This window comes from Tetrapisispora phaffii, chromosome 1 (genome assembly GCF_000236905.1).
Source record: "Tetrapisispora phaffii CBS 4417 chromosome 1, complete genome".
Taxonomy (NCBI): domain Eukaryota; kingdom Fungi; phylum Ascomycota; class Saccharomycetes; order Saccharomycetales; family Saccharomycetaceae; genus Tetrapisispora; species Tetrapisispora phaffii.
In genome coordinates, this window is record NC_016520.1 from 428485 (window position 1) to 444597 (window position 16113).

General features: G+C 33.8%; 6 protein-coding genes and 1 non-coding gene across 7 annotated transcripts; 3 read left to right on the forward strand and 4 right to left on the reverse strand.

Annotated features, from left to right (window-relative positions):
* Positions 1-597: 597 nt before the first annotated feature.
* SPT15 (TATA-binding protein) lies at positions 598-1332 on the reverse strand (the record flags this gene model as incomplete). The annotated part of the gene is made up of 1 exon (XM_003683679.1): positions 598-1332. The coding sequence occupies one exon, from the start codon at positions 1330-1332 to the stop codon at positions 598-600; it is 735 nt and encodes a 244-aa protein (XP_003683727.1).
* Positions 1333-1961: 629 nt separating this feature from the next.
* SCC4 (cohesin-loading factor complex subunit SCC4) lies at positions 1962-3986 on the forward strand (the record flags this gene model as incomplete). Its single annotated transcript, XM_003683680.1, has 1 exon — positions 1962-3986. The coding sequence occupies one exon, from the start codon at positions 1962-1964 to the stop codon at positions 3984-3986; it is 2025 nt and encodes a 674-aa protein (XP_003683728.1).
* A 236-nt stretch (positions 3987-4222) lies between these two features.
* On the reverse strand, positions 4223-7024 carry TPS2 (trehalose-phosphatase TPS2; the record flags this gene model as incomplete). Its single annotated transcript, XM_003683681.1, has 1 exon — positions 4223-7024. The coding sequence occupies one exon, from the start codon at positions 7022-7024 to the stop codon at positions 4223-4225; it is 2802 nt and encodes a 933-aa protein (XP_003683729.1).
* A 745-nt stretch (positions 7025-7769) lies between these two features.
* On the reverse strand, positions 7770-8147 carry SNF11 (Snf11p; the record flags this gene model as incomplete). Its single annotated transcript, XM_003683682.1, has 1 exon — positions 7770-8147. One exon carries the CDS (start codon positions 8145-8147, stop codon positions 7770-7772), a length of 378 nt encoding a protein of 125 aa, XP_003683730.1.
* A 2090-nt stretch (positions 8148-10237) lies between these two features.
* IPT1 (inositolphosphotransferase) lies at positions 10238-11827 on the forward strand (the record flags this gene model as incomplete). Its single annotated transcript, XM_003683683.1, has 1 exon — positions 10238-11827. One exon carries the CDS (start codon positions 10238-10240, stop codon positions 11825-11827), a length of 1590 nt encoding a protein of 529 aa, XP_003683731.1.
* Positions 11828-13280: 1453 nt separating this feature from the next.
* FTR1 (high-affinity iron permease FTR1) lies at positions 13281-14519 on the forward strand (the record flags this gene model as incomplete). Its single annotated transcript, XM_003683684.1, has 1 exon — positions 13281-14519. One exon carries the CDS (start codon positions 13281-13283, stop codon positions 14517-14519), a length of 1239 nt encoding a protein of 412 aa, XP_003683732.1.
* Positions 14520-14841: 322 nt separating this feature from the next.
* On the reverse strand, positions 14842-14924 carry TPHA0Atrna10L. Its single transcript has one exon. It is a non-coding gene; the product is annotated as a tRNA-Leu (tRNA).
* Positions 14925-16113: the final 1189 nt, after the last annotated feature.

Sequence of the window (16113 nt, forward strand, 5' to 3'; positions counted from 1 at the left end):
AGACTGTGTAAATGTAACAACAGAACCCGAAGATACTCTCGACGTGCTTTTAATGTAATTCAAGTTTTCACCACCTTGTTCAGCAAACACAATAGAGTTCTACATTAACTTAAAAATGTCTTTGCCTCTATTTATCCATCAACTCCAACTGGCAGACTTTCCTCATACTAAACTATTACTGATGACTTTCAATTTGTTGATTATTCATTTTAGATGAGTTCCAAGGTTTTCAAAACTCGAACACGCTTTAAAATTTTCGTTTACGCGATTGTTTCCGCTTCACGTGATTTATCAACAAATAAGATGAGATGAGATGAGATGGCAAGAGATAGCAACTGCAATTGCGATGACAAGCATACTTGTTACAAACTTTTTAAAGTCGCCTCTCAGAGTGCTTCATCTTATAGATTTGTTTTATTTTGAGAATATGTTGAATTTTTCGATATCGTATACAACGTTCATTTCAAATCAATGCGGGGGACGGGGGCTTACAAATAATACATTAAGTGTTCCTCTCTATTATGTTTCGTTATATTTTCTTTTTTTTGTGTACTATTTAAGTTATGTATTACTTATAATTTTACTGACTATTCTTGTCTACATTTTTCTGAATTCACTCAATACCGGATAGATTGCCTCGAACGCTTGATAGATTTCTTCTCTTTGTTTTGCACCTGTTAAAACAATCTTACCAGAGACGAAAACCAACAGAACGATCTTAGGTTTCACCATTCTGTAAATCAGACCCGGGAATAATTCAGGTTCATAAGATGAGAAAGTACCATGGCTGAACGCTAGACCTTCCAAACGTATTGGAAATTTGACATCACAAGAACCAACGATATTTTGTATTTTGAAATCTGTGAACTTGGCTGCGAACCCAATCTTCTGAATAATTCTAGCGTATTTTCTACTGGCTAGTTTAGAGTCATCTTCACTTTTAGCACCGGTGACAACCATCTTACCTGATGCAAATATCAATGCTGTTGTTTTTGGTTCTCTGATACGCATGATAACGGCAGCAAAACGTTTTGGATTAAATTCAGCATTACGTGCATGCAAAGCAACAGTTTTTAAATCTAAACGACATCCTAGATTGACTGTCGCCACGATATTCTGTAATGTTGGAACTATACCGGATGTTGCATCGTCATCCTCCTCCTCCTCCTCCTCCTTCCCCTCCTGGTTCTCATTTGTTTCTTCACTCTTTAACTTGTTCTCTGAAGAGGCTGCCACTTTATCTTGATTTTCCCATACTTGTCTAGTGTTAGGATCGAATACAATCTTATTTGCATCTTGGAATTGCTTTAAACGTTCTTCTTCTTCAGCCATATTTGAATAAAATGTACAATGTATCTTCCTTAAAAAGTAATTTGAAAAAATGTGGAGTTCAGATAATTGTCTCGACACACTTCTTCACCTTCTAGAATGTAATCTATCTCTTAAAACCAACTACAAATAATGTTGATAATAAAAATAAAAATAAAAATAAAAAAAATACAACGTATTTATCCCAATATATTCTCCTTTAACGCACTTGGGAAAATCAATATAAAACACTAATAAAGCACTATTACCTTAAATATCTTGTGACTATAAACAAATCAAACGTTGATCTTTACTAGTAACACTTATATCTTTAAACTATCTACAATATATCAACTTATTCTATACAATTTCAACTTAAATTATTATGTTTTCTTCTTTCGAATTTTAAACTTAAAGCATTAAATAAAGAAATATATCGTGTTTCACGAAATGTGACACCAAATATATAATTTACACCATAGATTATTTAAAAAGTAGTAATGCAGATACGAATATAAATTCAAAAGTTTACCGCCAATATCATCTATGTTTCAATTAGTTGATTTTATTATCTTTATTTAAACAATACTATATATCAAAATCTGAATTCTGGTAAAACTTAGATTAGGAGCCAAGTTAGAAGCAAAAAAAAAATGATAGTCGATGAGTTGAGAAACGATGATAGATCTAAGACGCAAAATATAGGTTCAAAGCCCGATGTGGAAGTGGTTTATAATTTGTCACAGGAGTATTTGAAACATGCTTATAAAATATCCAAAAACGTAGGGAATGAAGCGCACCTGAAGCAGTATTATTCGCTAATATCAATGTCTCTCAAATGTTTTCAATACATGAAGGAAAACTACCAATTATCCATTGAGCAAGATTACAAAATAACAATTGAATTGGTAAATATTTTGATAAATGAAACTTTTAATCTTGAATTAGCGGAAAGCTATTTATCATCCTTAAAAGAAAGATTACAAAATCATCAAGTAGGTGTATTGAAAGAAAAAATGATCTGTGATTATTATATCCTTTATCAACTATCTAAGAAGCATAACACAGAATATTATTATAAAATCGCGTCCCGTAATTGTTCACAACTTGTTACGTATTTGGAGACATTAACAACTACAAATGACGTTATTGAAACATGGTTACCCATCTTTAGATACATTGATGTATGGTTAGATATTAAAGCAAATAAGAAAAATATGGTGATATCAAAATATAATGACATTATTCAAGAAAATATAAAAAACTGTAAATCTGAAAGATTTGAAGCATTTATCCTTTTATCGTTTACAAATTATCTATTAGGTGAAAATCATGTTATCCCTAAGACTGTAACAAATAGGTTAGATGAATTAGATTGGTCAAAAATTGGAATTAAATATCATGGTTGGAAATTAGTCACTGATTTAATACGGAATATATACAAAGATGAAAACATAACTGAGACATTGAACGAGTTTAAAGAATATTTCAGTAAAATTAAAAAAATATCAAAGATAATCCAAAAAGGCACTGATCATAGTTTATCAAATAGTAATATTTATTTCAAAAACGGATTCTACTTGGAAGTATCATTTGGAGTCATCTTCGATGAAGAAGAATTAAAAAATATTCTATTGCTATTCCAAAGTGTAAGCTATTTAGTTAATTGTTATGATAAGAGGGCAAATTTTTCTACTAAATTCTTACCAAAAGTAAAAGAAACCACGAAAAATCTATTATTATCAACAATTAATAACGAAAGTACTTTAAATGACGATAATGAAACTCATTCATTAAATTATACCGATACAAAAATAGATTGGTACAAATCAATACTTCAGGTAACTGGTTTTTACCAGTCATTGGAGTCGATAATTTTACTTGGTTCCACTAATATCACTGCTAATATCACCGACATTGAAGGAAGTATAACAAAATTAGATGTCCAATATCCACATTTATTGCAAGCAATCAATACACAAGCTATATATGGTAAACAATTAACCGCCGTCGAGGAATTCTTCACCATTATTAATTCAAAGAGCATATCTCCAGAATTGAAAATGATTTCATTGTTAAATTCGTATTCAATTTGTTTGTATTCAAAATTTTCAGGTGCCGTTGTTCAAAATTCTCATGGTGATTTATGGGACTACAATAAAATTTGGAACCAAATTGAGAAAGAAATGGAAACAACTAACCTATCTGAAAATTCAATTTGGGATTGTACAATTACTATTTTATGGATAATAAACCATTTTGAACAATTTACTTCAAATCTTCTTCCTTCAACTGATTCAGAAAAAAACAGTTACCTTGAAAAATTAAGAATATATTATGAATCAAATAAACTAGGAAATTCTTCTTCGAAACATATTGAGAAATGGAAATCAGAAGGCAAATACGTAAAGTTAAAAAAAAGTTTGTTATTGCAGCTATTATTAAACTATTTAGGTGCCATTCTGTTTGAACATGATTTAGAAGTAATGTTAAAAATATCAGGGATATGTTTTCATATATCTAAGGAGCAGGAACTCCCAAACATTAGATATGTGCTCGGTCTTTGGCATTTAAGAAACTGTACAGCTGCGATGGATTCTAAAAGTGCAACAATTACGAAAGTAAAGTTAGAAAGCATAGTTAGAGTTATAAATGAAAAATCAGGAGAAACCATTTAGCACAGTATTTCTTCCAACAATAACTAACATTTTTTTAGTGCCCTATAATGATATTTATAGATTCGAAATGTATCGTACTTTCTTATTAGCTCAATTAATTTTCAAATTTGCATTAAACGTTAATTTATGTAATATTATTTGATCTTTATATATACAGAAATGCCATGTTAACCATTGTTCAGGTTGCCAAGGCCACATATCTAATTCGTCACACCAAAAAAAAGCGGAAGCTAGTCTTATTTTTTTATATTAGTATTTGATGCTGATCTCCTCAATGCATAGGCAACTGAAGCCTGTTTCGACTTTTTACTTCTTTCGCTATCCTTTACATGACCTCTGGTATCCAAATTAACAGTACCTGCACTTTCAAATAAGTTAACATTACCAATAAGTAAACCTAATGTTTCTAATACTTGCTGAGGATCGGTTAAATGTGCTTTAGCCACTGTCTTTTTCTTACCAGAACCAACTGAAACAGGGTATAGACCGTAACTTCCATTTCCATTTTTCATGTCTGGATACTTTTCTGACCATATATCATGAACAGAGTTTAATTGCTTGAACATGTCTTCATCAGTACGATCATCACCTAAACACAAAACAAAATCTGCCATCTGTTCGAATGGCTTTCCTGTATCAGCACCCTTTAAAAAGTCAGGAGTCTCCCCATGTTTATTCCAAATTAATCTCTTAACAATTTCACCCTTATTCACAAATTTTGGACGAACTTCAATATTAGCTTTACCATCCATAACCTCCAAGTCATGAACATCAGAGAATTTTAATAACTCATTCTTCAATTCTTTCGCACTAAATTCCCCTAATTCCGGAACAGCCTTTCTGTAATGCCATGTTAGTGCAACTTTTTTAGTTTCAATAAACGAACCAGGTGTACGATCGGTAAATTCTTGCATTTTTTCAGCAACTAATTTTTGCCAAGTCATGTCGTATGCTTCTGCCAAGTTAATCCAATTTTTAGTATTTGCATTTTTAATGAAACAACCGTGCTCAGCACTTAATCCTAGTTCAGGGACTTTTGAGCCCAACCATTTGTTTAAAAATTTTGAGTCACGGCCTGAAATGATCCAGATTTCATTTTTAGGATCTGCTACAAGCTTATTCAAAATTGAGTACAGTCTAGCAGTTGGAATAGCCGCAGCTGGATCTTGAACGATCGGAGTTAAAGTACCGTCATAATCAAATAAAAATAAACGGCGTTGTGCTTTATTATAATCGTCTAATAGAACTGGCCTATTTAAGGCTGGTGTAATTTTCCTTTCTGCAGGATCAGTACTTTCGTTTTTATCCGTAATCTCTTTAAAGGAATCAAGTAATTTATCTGTCCAATTTTGTATAATTGGAACTTGACTCCAAACTGTTTTTTGTAAAGCATATTTCTCCTCTTTTGTTAATGAAAAAGCCTTCTTTATCTTTTTAGCAACAGCAACTGAATCCCAAGGGTTAACAATCATTGCATCTTTCAAGACGGTGCTGCTACCCGAAAACTCACTTATAATCAAAGGATCACCGTAGCAATGGAATTGGGATTCGTGAGATTTTAAGGTGACGTACTCTAATGAGGTGGTATTTATGCCATCTCTGACGGTTGTGACTAGACACAAATCAGCAGCTCTCAATAGAGATAGATAAACATCATTTGGTATTCTCATGTAGTAATGCTGTACAGGTGTAAAATTCAACTCACCATATTGAGCATTAATAGAATTAACTATGTCGTTGATTTGTTGTTCTAATTTGATAATGGATGAATTATATCTATTAGCAATAGGACTACTAACTTGAATTAAACACACTTTACCAATCCATTCTGGATTCATAGCTAAAAATGTTTCAAAGGCTCTTAGTTTTTGAATTACTCCTGTAGTTTCATTCAAACGATCTCTACCAATGATGATTTTTTTACCTTGATAAGCCTGTTTAATTGCTAAAACCTTTGCATCGACATTTTTATTGAATGCATTCTTCAAGAAGCTTTTAGAATCTATACCAATTGGCAATGAATCAACAATAATATCACCACCATAAACACTTAAATTATATTGATCTAAGTCAAACGTGTTATTGAAAATCTTTTTGTGAGTACAATCCAACAATCTCTTACATGAAGAAACAAAATGTCTAGCGAAGCCATCATTTTGAAATGTAACTCTGTCAGCTCCTACCAAACCGTCCAAGATTTGTTTTCTTCTTGGTAAACATCTAAAATACTCATTACTTGGCCAAGAGGTATGATGGAAATAAGCAATTTTAATATTATCGTCTCTATCATTCAATTGCATTCTCAATAATTGTGGTAATAACAACAGATAGTAATCATGAATCCAAATGACATCCCCATTCTTGTAAATTTTTGAAATTTCCATGGCGTAAGCTTCATTGAATTTGACGTAATCGTACCACCAATCCTTCTCTTTCTCACCTTCAGCATTCTGCTTCAATATATAATGAAACGTTGGCCATATAATGTTTTCAGCATACATTCTCCATCTCTTTTGATCTCTTCTTAGCAGCCAGACCGGATGAACGTTGTCAACATTCACGTTGAACGTATTGCCTTCTTCATTTTTCTTCTCCGGAGCAGAAGGATCGCTATACAGGTAACTCTTCAACGCAGAGTTCAATGAATCCAACTGTTGGTTGCTCAAATAAAGTGGGTCGTCATTATTCACAGCAGAACTTGAAGATTTCTCCAAGTTATTCAAATCGTTTTTCAAATGTTGATCCAAAATATCTGCGTTAATGACTTTTGAATCCAAATCTTTCAACTCAGTTTCATCTTCATTTATTTGTTCATCTTCTTCATGTTTGGCAAATATTGGAACGTCGTCTCTTGTAATTTCACCTGTCCAACCGACTATATGCTGTTCGTAATTTTCATTGTCATTCAAATATTGGAAAGAAGTATATAACGCAGGGTTTGTCAATAAAGGTTTAATGTTCCATTCATCATTATACCCATTCAATTGGATATTGAAAGGTAGCTGTCCTACACAATTAATAATTCTTTGTTTAGCCATCGTTTACAAGTCGTTTTTATAGATATTATTTGCTGCTCCCTATTTTTTCAATAGGTGTTCGAAGAGAGAAATTAGGAAACGAATTAATACAAACAACAAAGAAATAGCTCGACACGACTTATATATATATATATATATGTCTGTTGTGTGTGTGTGAATGATCAACTAATAAATACTAGAATGAATTGAGTAAGTATTACGATCAGGGGGTGATAGATAAAATTCCATATCATGCATTAATTAATTTTTAGTTTATTCATATCCATGACGAATTTTCATTTAGATTTTCCAAACATTACCCTGGTTTTCAAGCGCAGAGAGACAAATGAACATTAGAACGACATACAGTCTGCATCAGTACAACAAGCGGGGCTACAAAGCAACCTCATCTCAAGTAACTTTGCCATGGACAAGGAGACGAGTTGGAAGACCTTGACACCCAACAGCAACGTCATGTGGGGATATATGTTGACATCGTTTGATTAACGTATGGATTCTTTTGAATAGATAAGGAATGGACAACGAATGGGGGTAAGGGTCCGTGCATCTTACCCAATGATTTTCTTGATAGTGTGGGACAAAGCTTCCATGAGTGTATATTATACATATTGTACATTACTTAATTATTAAATGAGATGTCTAAAACATACAGTTCTTGTGCTACATTTATGTATTGTGTTTATAGAAACCTAGTGCCATGTTTTATGAGAGATGGCGGGGATAGGTTTCTGATGAGATGACACTATTACCAAATATCGAATACTCTATTTAGTAGTAAATAAAATTTCAATATGACATCTTGTTGTGCTGGATTTTGTGGATTTGCATTTGAGTTTGAATTTGTGTTATTAATTAAAGTTGGGGCTTCAATAATCGATGGTTTTGAATTTAATTGGCCTTGATTAATTTGCGAAATACATTGTAAATTTGAATGTACTCTTTTCAAATATTGCGAGGATATATTTTGTAATTGTTCCGGCAAACTCGAAATTGCGACTTTACTGTTTTGTGTAATTGAAAGTAATCTTGATAATAAGATATTGTTTATGTGCAGCAACAGCTCGATCTTATACTTGATCTGGTCGCCAATACTCGTTTCGAACAGTTCTTCACCGTTGACCATCACGCCGCCAGCATTTCCATATACAACACCATTGTTGGTCATTGCGCTATCCATCGTTACGGGAGTGGATGAGGAGTATACGCGAGTAAGACAGACTTTGAGAAGAGATGTTTGACTTGAACAGAAGCCGAATCTCAAAACTCAACGTCTACTGAACTAGATACCGAGGCTTGTATATAGAATCGGATTAAATGTTTATATAACCCTATGTTATAGAAATGTGGTATAGCAACACGCCACTTGACAACCATAGTATTCAAGTCAGTCTTCCATTCATTCCATCTCCAAAAACACAGGCATCGTAAACTTGAGCTGATACCAGTACATGACATGTGTGAATGCACAATCTTCAACAATGATGTTTTTACACATTTCGCGACCGCCGGACCCTTGCAGGTGGCGATGAGATGAACACATTCAAAATTCATTTTGCATTGCGCCATTCGTGTTCTTCACCGTCAAAAGACGGGCCGGCCCAGGGGAAATGTGATATGTAATAAAGTAACGTGATATGTGACTCGCTACTGCTGACGGCCTGCCTGTCTCTGTTGGTCAGTGTTGGTTGGCCAGAGAATCGGGTTTAATCACCACCCAAACACCGCGCGACATTAGAGAGAACATGTAGGCAGACAGGAAAGCATATTGAAAGTTAGTGTGACCTGTTACTGGTAAATGCGAGATAAAAGAAGCGATTGGTGATTACCCTTTCCTAACAATGGTGTGTTTGTGTGGGTTAACAACAAAAACAAAAGGGAAATCGAATGATATCATTTCTTACCTCCGTGGAATGCAGTGGCAATGTCGCATGGGCCGGAAAAGGCAGTGCTCTTGTCCTTCGGATCCAGAGACTGCTGTTCTGCACATTTGTTACTTGAGTACATGAACACAAGTAACAAAATGCACGCCCTTGCGCACACGACGTCCGTGGTGGCAGAACTCTTGTTCGTGTGCATGGGCGAGCGCGAAACTATCATCTGTAACCGCACACCGCCCAGAAAAACGTTATATCGGTTCAAAGGGAGGAGACGGACCTGGTACGCCTCCTAGATGTTGATGTGCTAGTCGCTGGCCCAGAACAAAAGAGAGGGGGGTGGCGCTTGTCTGTTTTCCTCGGATGGCGCTGCAAAAAACGGCTCACATTGCCCAACTGTTGTGCGCACTGTTTTTCTCTCACACCGTAAATAATACACGAATGTTTGCGCTGCTACCAATAATTACTGCCTGGTCTTCCATCTCTTAAGTGTTCATATTTTGTGGCGTTTCTTTTTCTTTTTCTTTCTGGGGGGGGGCACTACCGCACGAACACAAGGTAGATGTAGTAGTTATTGTCCGGTTCCGTGGCTCCCTCCCTCTATTCCGCCCCTCTGCCTCACCCACCACGCCTCCCTCTAATGCTAAGTATGTCACAACCAAGCAAGAAAAGAAAAATAGGAAGCGAAAAAAAGATGCTTAGACTGTCTTGATCGTGTTTTTTCTTTCTTTCCTAGCCGCTTTTCTCTCGTCGGTAAAATTTCTCTCGAGATATCACTCCATTTTTGTTCAATTAAATTTTTTTTTCTTGCCGTCAATAAGAACGTCAACATAATAACAATTTCAAAACCATTGTGCTAATTGTGAAATCTGACCGAACTCACTAAAAGAAAGGCAAGTTTCACCGAAGAATTGAAGATGATACTACCCACATTTCAAATATTTTGGTTCAACTATGCTTCTTTGTAAACAAGAACTAACAAGAATCGTAACGTAATAAAAGCTATCCCATTGGTTTTTTGCAGTCTAAGAAATTTTTTTCTGCTTCCTTTTGTCAATTGCTATTATTAGTAATATATGAGCACTGTGCCATACCCAGTGTACATGAACATCTCCATAAACAGACATGAAAAGTGTTCATAATTGTATATATATAAACATCGAACTATATGTATTTTGGGTTCATGTAGTTGCAAATCCTCTTGTTGGCGCAAATATATACATATACATATCTACATAGACATATATATAGAGGCCTATGGACATATGCATGGCATCACCTCAGTCGTCATAAACATCTCTAACTAACATACATTCGCATTCATAGATATATTACCATAATGGTGTTTATTGTTAACGTGGTTAAAAGATTATATAATGGTGCAATTAATAAAAGAAATTTAATTACACTGCCGTTAAATTTTCTAATTAATTTTTCGTTAATTTTTCTATGGCTACAACTGTTTGGCCATGCTGGTATTGTTCCAAATGATATAAGACCAAAAATTAACTCTCATATTGCATTCTTTGCTGATTTGTATTTATTTGGTGATTATTGGAATGAAATTAAGAACCAAGGTTTATCGAATCATCATATCATAACTACTTTTGCGACTTCATTTGCATTCCTAGTTATCGGAACTATTGTCGTTCCTCTATCGATTTGGTATTACTTATATTATGTCAAAAGATTAAAGTATAATTTTTTCAATAAATTCGATTATCTATTACATTATAATGTAAACACACAAACATTTAGTCCAAAACATTTCCGGAGTCTATTTTTGCCATTTTTCTTACCATTATTCACATTCATTATTTTAAATATTGATCATTATTTTGCCAGCCAAAACCAAGAGAATTTTACAAAAGCAAAAGATTTATTAGCTTGGACTTTTTATGTCATTCTGCATGTTACTGCACCAATCCTGACCGCCGTTTACCTATACGTTTTCCATCCAGCAGGTGTTTTAAAGTGTTTTGCATTAACTTTAGGTATTCAAAATATCTGCGGTGTATTCACGCATATGTTATTGCCAATGGCACCACCTTGGTTCACTCACATGTACGGCATTTATGACACTGAACATGTTAACTACACTCAAGAAGGTTTTGCCGCGGGCTTAACAAGATTCGATGCCCACTTAGGGTCTCACATGAATACAAACGGTTTCCATTTATCACCAATCGTGTTTGGTGCTGTGCCATCAATTCATTCGGCAATTGGTTTCCAATGTTTCCTATTTTTAGTCGCTACTTCAACTAAATTAAAAAATAGATTTGTTAAAAACACTATGCACAATAGATTATCGCAATCTTCTGACGATAGTGCAAGCGATGTAAACATTGAATATTTCGACCTTAACAGCGATAAAAGCTTTAAATTATCAAATGAACAATCATTCGACCAATTGGAAATTAACGATTATAATGAACAACGCCTATCACAACCTCAAAACGAAGCAGAAGAATATGTAGCTGGAAGCATGCATTCATATTCTTCTGATGCATTATCAACAATTTCAGGCATGTCAGAAAACGCTGAAAACACTGTTTCTTTGAACACTAACAAAAAATCACCATTTGTTGAATACTATATTCAGGATATCGGTGTCTCAAGTAGATTCTATTTTAGAATCTTAAATATAATTTCATTACCAAGAGTATTAGGATTTCTATTTATCACAATTCAATGGTGGGCAACAATTTATTTGGATCACCATTATAGATTCGACTTGTTTATCGGAATGTTGTACGCTTTATTTGCTAACATATTTATCAATCAACTTCTCCTGCAACCCAAAATAATGGAGAAATTTATAGATATTAGATTGGGTAAGAAGGCAGATGACGATAACGAAGGTAGGACAATGGGTATGAGAGTATTTAAAGGAACAAAATACGAATGGTTTTTCGATCCACTAGCATAGTTATATAAATATATACATTTGTAATATAAACAGATTGTTCACAGTACGACATTTCTTTTAGTTCAAAGTAAAAGGGCAAGACTCGTAGCATAGCAGTACTTCATAGCTTACAGCTTAATACATGTTAAGGTATGTATCAGATAAGAGAACATGAGAAGAAACTGTTTTGCTTTGTTATTTGTTTGGTCAATTTGTGAAGACTACTAACTGAGTCACAAGAAACAAGTTTGAAAATAACGAATAGAACTAGTAACCTTTCACAGAAGGGCAACATAACACAACACTTAAAATAATAATACTTGATATACAGTCAACTTTCTAATTAAATATTAACTAAATCATCATTTTCAGTAATTATTTGGGTGTCAATATTAAATAATATTAACAAGAATATTTCTTTTGTCACTGCTACTATTAAAACCAGAAACGCGATCGTAGGTAAGCTCCTGGGTTTAACGTGTCTTTCATAATCGCGTTAACTCTTCCTATATGGAAAACCTTTCGTTCTTATCTTGGAAGCTTTTAGCAAATAATGCAGAATTAACGTAGAACGTACATATCGTTGTTGCTTCATTTTCATTTTTTTCAATTAGGAGGGTGCGGCAACGGCCAGCAGCGGGTGTAGTCACAGAATTGTAACATATTTTAAGTGACAGTAATTAAAACCTAATCGAGATTTAATAGAATTACAATACTGTAATAAAATACTTCATATAATGGGAACTGGTCGCTTAAAAAGGCAATAACTAATGGCAATTGACTGGAGCTTGTTTGTTTGTTTAGACCAATAAACAACCACATACATAAAACACAAAACAAAATAAAATAAATTGGCACTGCACTACATAACACACTTTATCTAAGACATTGTGTGACTATTTTTGTTGCAACTTCGTGCATATTAATATAAAAAAAGCGAAATGTTATAATATAGATAATGGAGGTCAAATAATAATTGCTTAACTTGAGGTGCCTCTGCAGCTCGTTTTCCTCATAAAATAATAGGTGTTTTCGATATATTTCAATGCTGAGCATATCGGGCTTCTTGGTCATATAGGTCTATATTTCGAAATTCTATGGTAAGATATTATGTATATACATATTTTGCTAGAAAGGAAAGATTCATGTTTTACAACAAAAACATTTTGAAGAGTCCAAATGTTCCTTGAGCGATATTGACATACATTGAACTAAAGCAGAAGATGTCTTATTGTTTTTGCATCAGCATTGTGTTGTAGCTCATCGGTTTAACTTTAGGTTTTTTCTGTACTACCTATGTGTAAGACCTTGGAAATCGTTAGTAATTAAAATAGTATATAAAGGTGCCAAAAAAAAATAGTTATCACTACAGTTGTTGTAAATTTCAATCATGGTTCAATAATGCTTTTAAATAAATTTGTGTTCTTTCTTGTACAAGAGCTATCTCAATAAGAATATTTGGCTTAATTTTATAATGGGTAAAAATAAAGTATTCAATGTCGCTGTCTTTTTTGTTGTCTTTAGAGAGTGTTTAGAGGCTGTCATTATTGTTTCTGTTTTATTATCATTTTTAAAACAGGCAATTGGCAGTAAAGATAAGAAATTATATAAAAAATTGGTCTTTCAGGTTTGGACAGGTGTCGTGACTGGTTTCATCATATGTTTAGCAATCGGTGGTGGTTTTATTGGTGCTTACTATCGTTATCAAAACGATATTTTCGGCAATGCTGAAGATTTGTGGGAAGGTATCTTCTGCATGGTGGCTACAATCATGATTACCATGATGGGTATCCCTATGTTGAGAATGAATAAAATGCAGAGTAAATGGAGAGTTAAGATCGCAAAGTCACTAGTTGAAAAACCAGAAAGAAAGAGAGATTATTTTAGATTAGGTTTCCTTGCTAGGAGATACGCAATGTTTATATTGCCATTCATTACCGTATTGAGAGAAGGTTTAGAAGCAGTTGTATTCGTTGCTGGTGCAGGTATTACAACACAAGGCTCTGTAGCAACTGCTTATCCTCTACCTGTATTTGTTGGTTTAATTGCTGGTGGTATTGTTGGTTTCTTATTATACTATGGTGCCTCTCGCTCTTCATTACAAGTGTTTTTAGTCATATCAACAGGTATTCTATACTTGATTTCTGCTGGTTTATTTTCAAGAGGTGCATGGTATTTTGAAAATTACAGATTTAATAAAGCTACTGGTGGTGACGCTTCTGAATCCGGTGACGGTAATGGTTCCTATAATATCAAAAAAGCTGTCTATCACATCAATTGTTGTAATCCTGAATTGGATAACGGTTGGGATATTTTTAACGCTCTTTTAGGATGGCAAAATACTGGTTACTTATCTTCGATTTTATGTTATAATTTCTATTGGTTGGCTTTAATAATTGCTTTATCTTTAATGATTTATGAAGAAAGAAATAATCACTTGCCATTCTTCAAGAATCTACAAATGAAGCATTTGAATCCAGGGTATTGGTTAAAGAATAAGAAAGCCAACGAAATGACCAGGGAACAAGAGTTAGAATTATTGAACAGAGTTGATGATTTAGAATTTGATGATGACGGGATTATTGTTGAAAAACAAGTAGTTAGTGGATCAAATAAAGAAGATTCCTTCTATGATGATGGTATGGGAAAAAGTTCTCATGCTGAGTCTAAAGACCAATCTGATATTAAAGTAAACACAGATACTTTAGATTAATATAATGTAGTATAAAAACTATGCTTATAATTTGTATATATTTTTAAAAATATGTAAATAACATGGTATATCTTGGATTTGTTTATATAATACATTGAAAGAACAAGAAATTAATAAAAACAATTCCAAATCTGTTATTTTCGACAGAGGTGGTCATAAAATTAATTCAGCTCGTAATACTTTCTTAGTAGCAATAGATACTGCTATCGGTGGTAGATTTGGTTAACTGGGACTGACACTTGGCACCCTTATAAAATTCACTTATTAAATAAATATAATGAATTAAAAAATAATGCCTTATTTCAATCGGAATTAAAAAATTTGAAGGATGCGAGGTTCGAACTCGCGCGGACACCGTCCAACAGATCTTAAGTCTGCCGCCTTAGACCACTCGGCCAACCCTCCACCTATTTTATGCAATCTCGATAGTATTAACTCTTGTTATGTCACTAATTGAAATAAGGACATAATCAGTCTGCCGTACGTGCTCAGTTCGACTACGTCGTCTCGTTGGACAGAACGGTGGATTGAAATATGATGTATATATAAACCCCGGTAATCAATAGTAAATAATTCATTGATCCAGGTCCAAGAGACCAGAGAGATTAATCTAATTATAGAGTATATAATTTAACTACATTTTAATATATTAAAGCAATGAATTCATCTATTGAGCACCATGAAATTGGACGAACAGGTAGACCAGTACCATTGATATCTACTTTTGCAATTTACGAGTTAATAACTTTGTGATTGATTTATGTCATGAAGGAAGCCTTGCTATTCTCGAATGAAAGAAATAAAAGGTGAAAGGAACTTACGAGTTGGAGCTTGATAGTCTGCTTTTTATACCTCAGTATGTTGGAAATGAGACTGGTCGTATAAGTGACTATACGATACCGGATATTACCTCTTTAGGAGACTATTGTTGCCAACCTGAAACAATAGTGCCTGCAAGAATGTAATAGCAGAATTTCTAATGCATAAATAGCACTGTAGAACCATCAGTCTGCCGTACATGTTCAATTCGACGACGTCGTCTCGTTGGACAGAACGGTAGATTGAAATATTATGTATATATAAACCCCGGTAATCAATAGCTAATAATTCATTGATCCAGGTCCAAGAGACCAGAGAGGTTAATTTAGATATAAAGTATATAATCTAACAACATTTTAATATATTAAGGCAATGAACACAACTGTTGAGCACTCTGGTCTCTTGGACCTGGATCAATGAATTATTAGCTATTGATTACCGGGGTTTATATATACATAATATTTCAATCTACCGTTCTGTCCAACGAGACGACGTCGTCGAATTGAACATGTACGGCAGACTGATGGTTCTACAGTGCTATTTATGCATTAGAAATTCTGCTATTACATTCTTGCAGGCACTATTGTTTCAGGTTGGCAACAATAGTCTCCTAAAGAGGTAATATCTGGTATCGTATAGTCACTTATACGACCAGTCTCATTTCCAACACAGAGAGATTAATCTAATTATAGAGTATATAATTTAACTACATTTTAATATATTAAAGCAATGAATTCAACTATTGAGCAGTATAGTCACTTATACGAACAGTNTC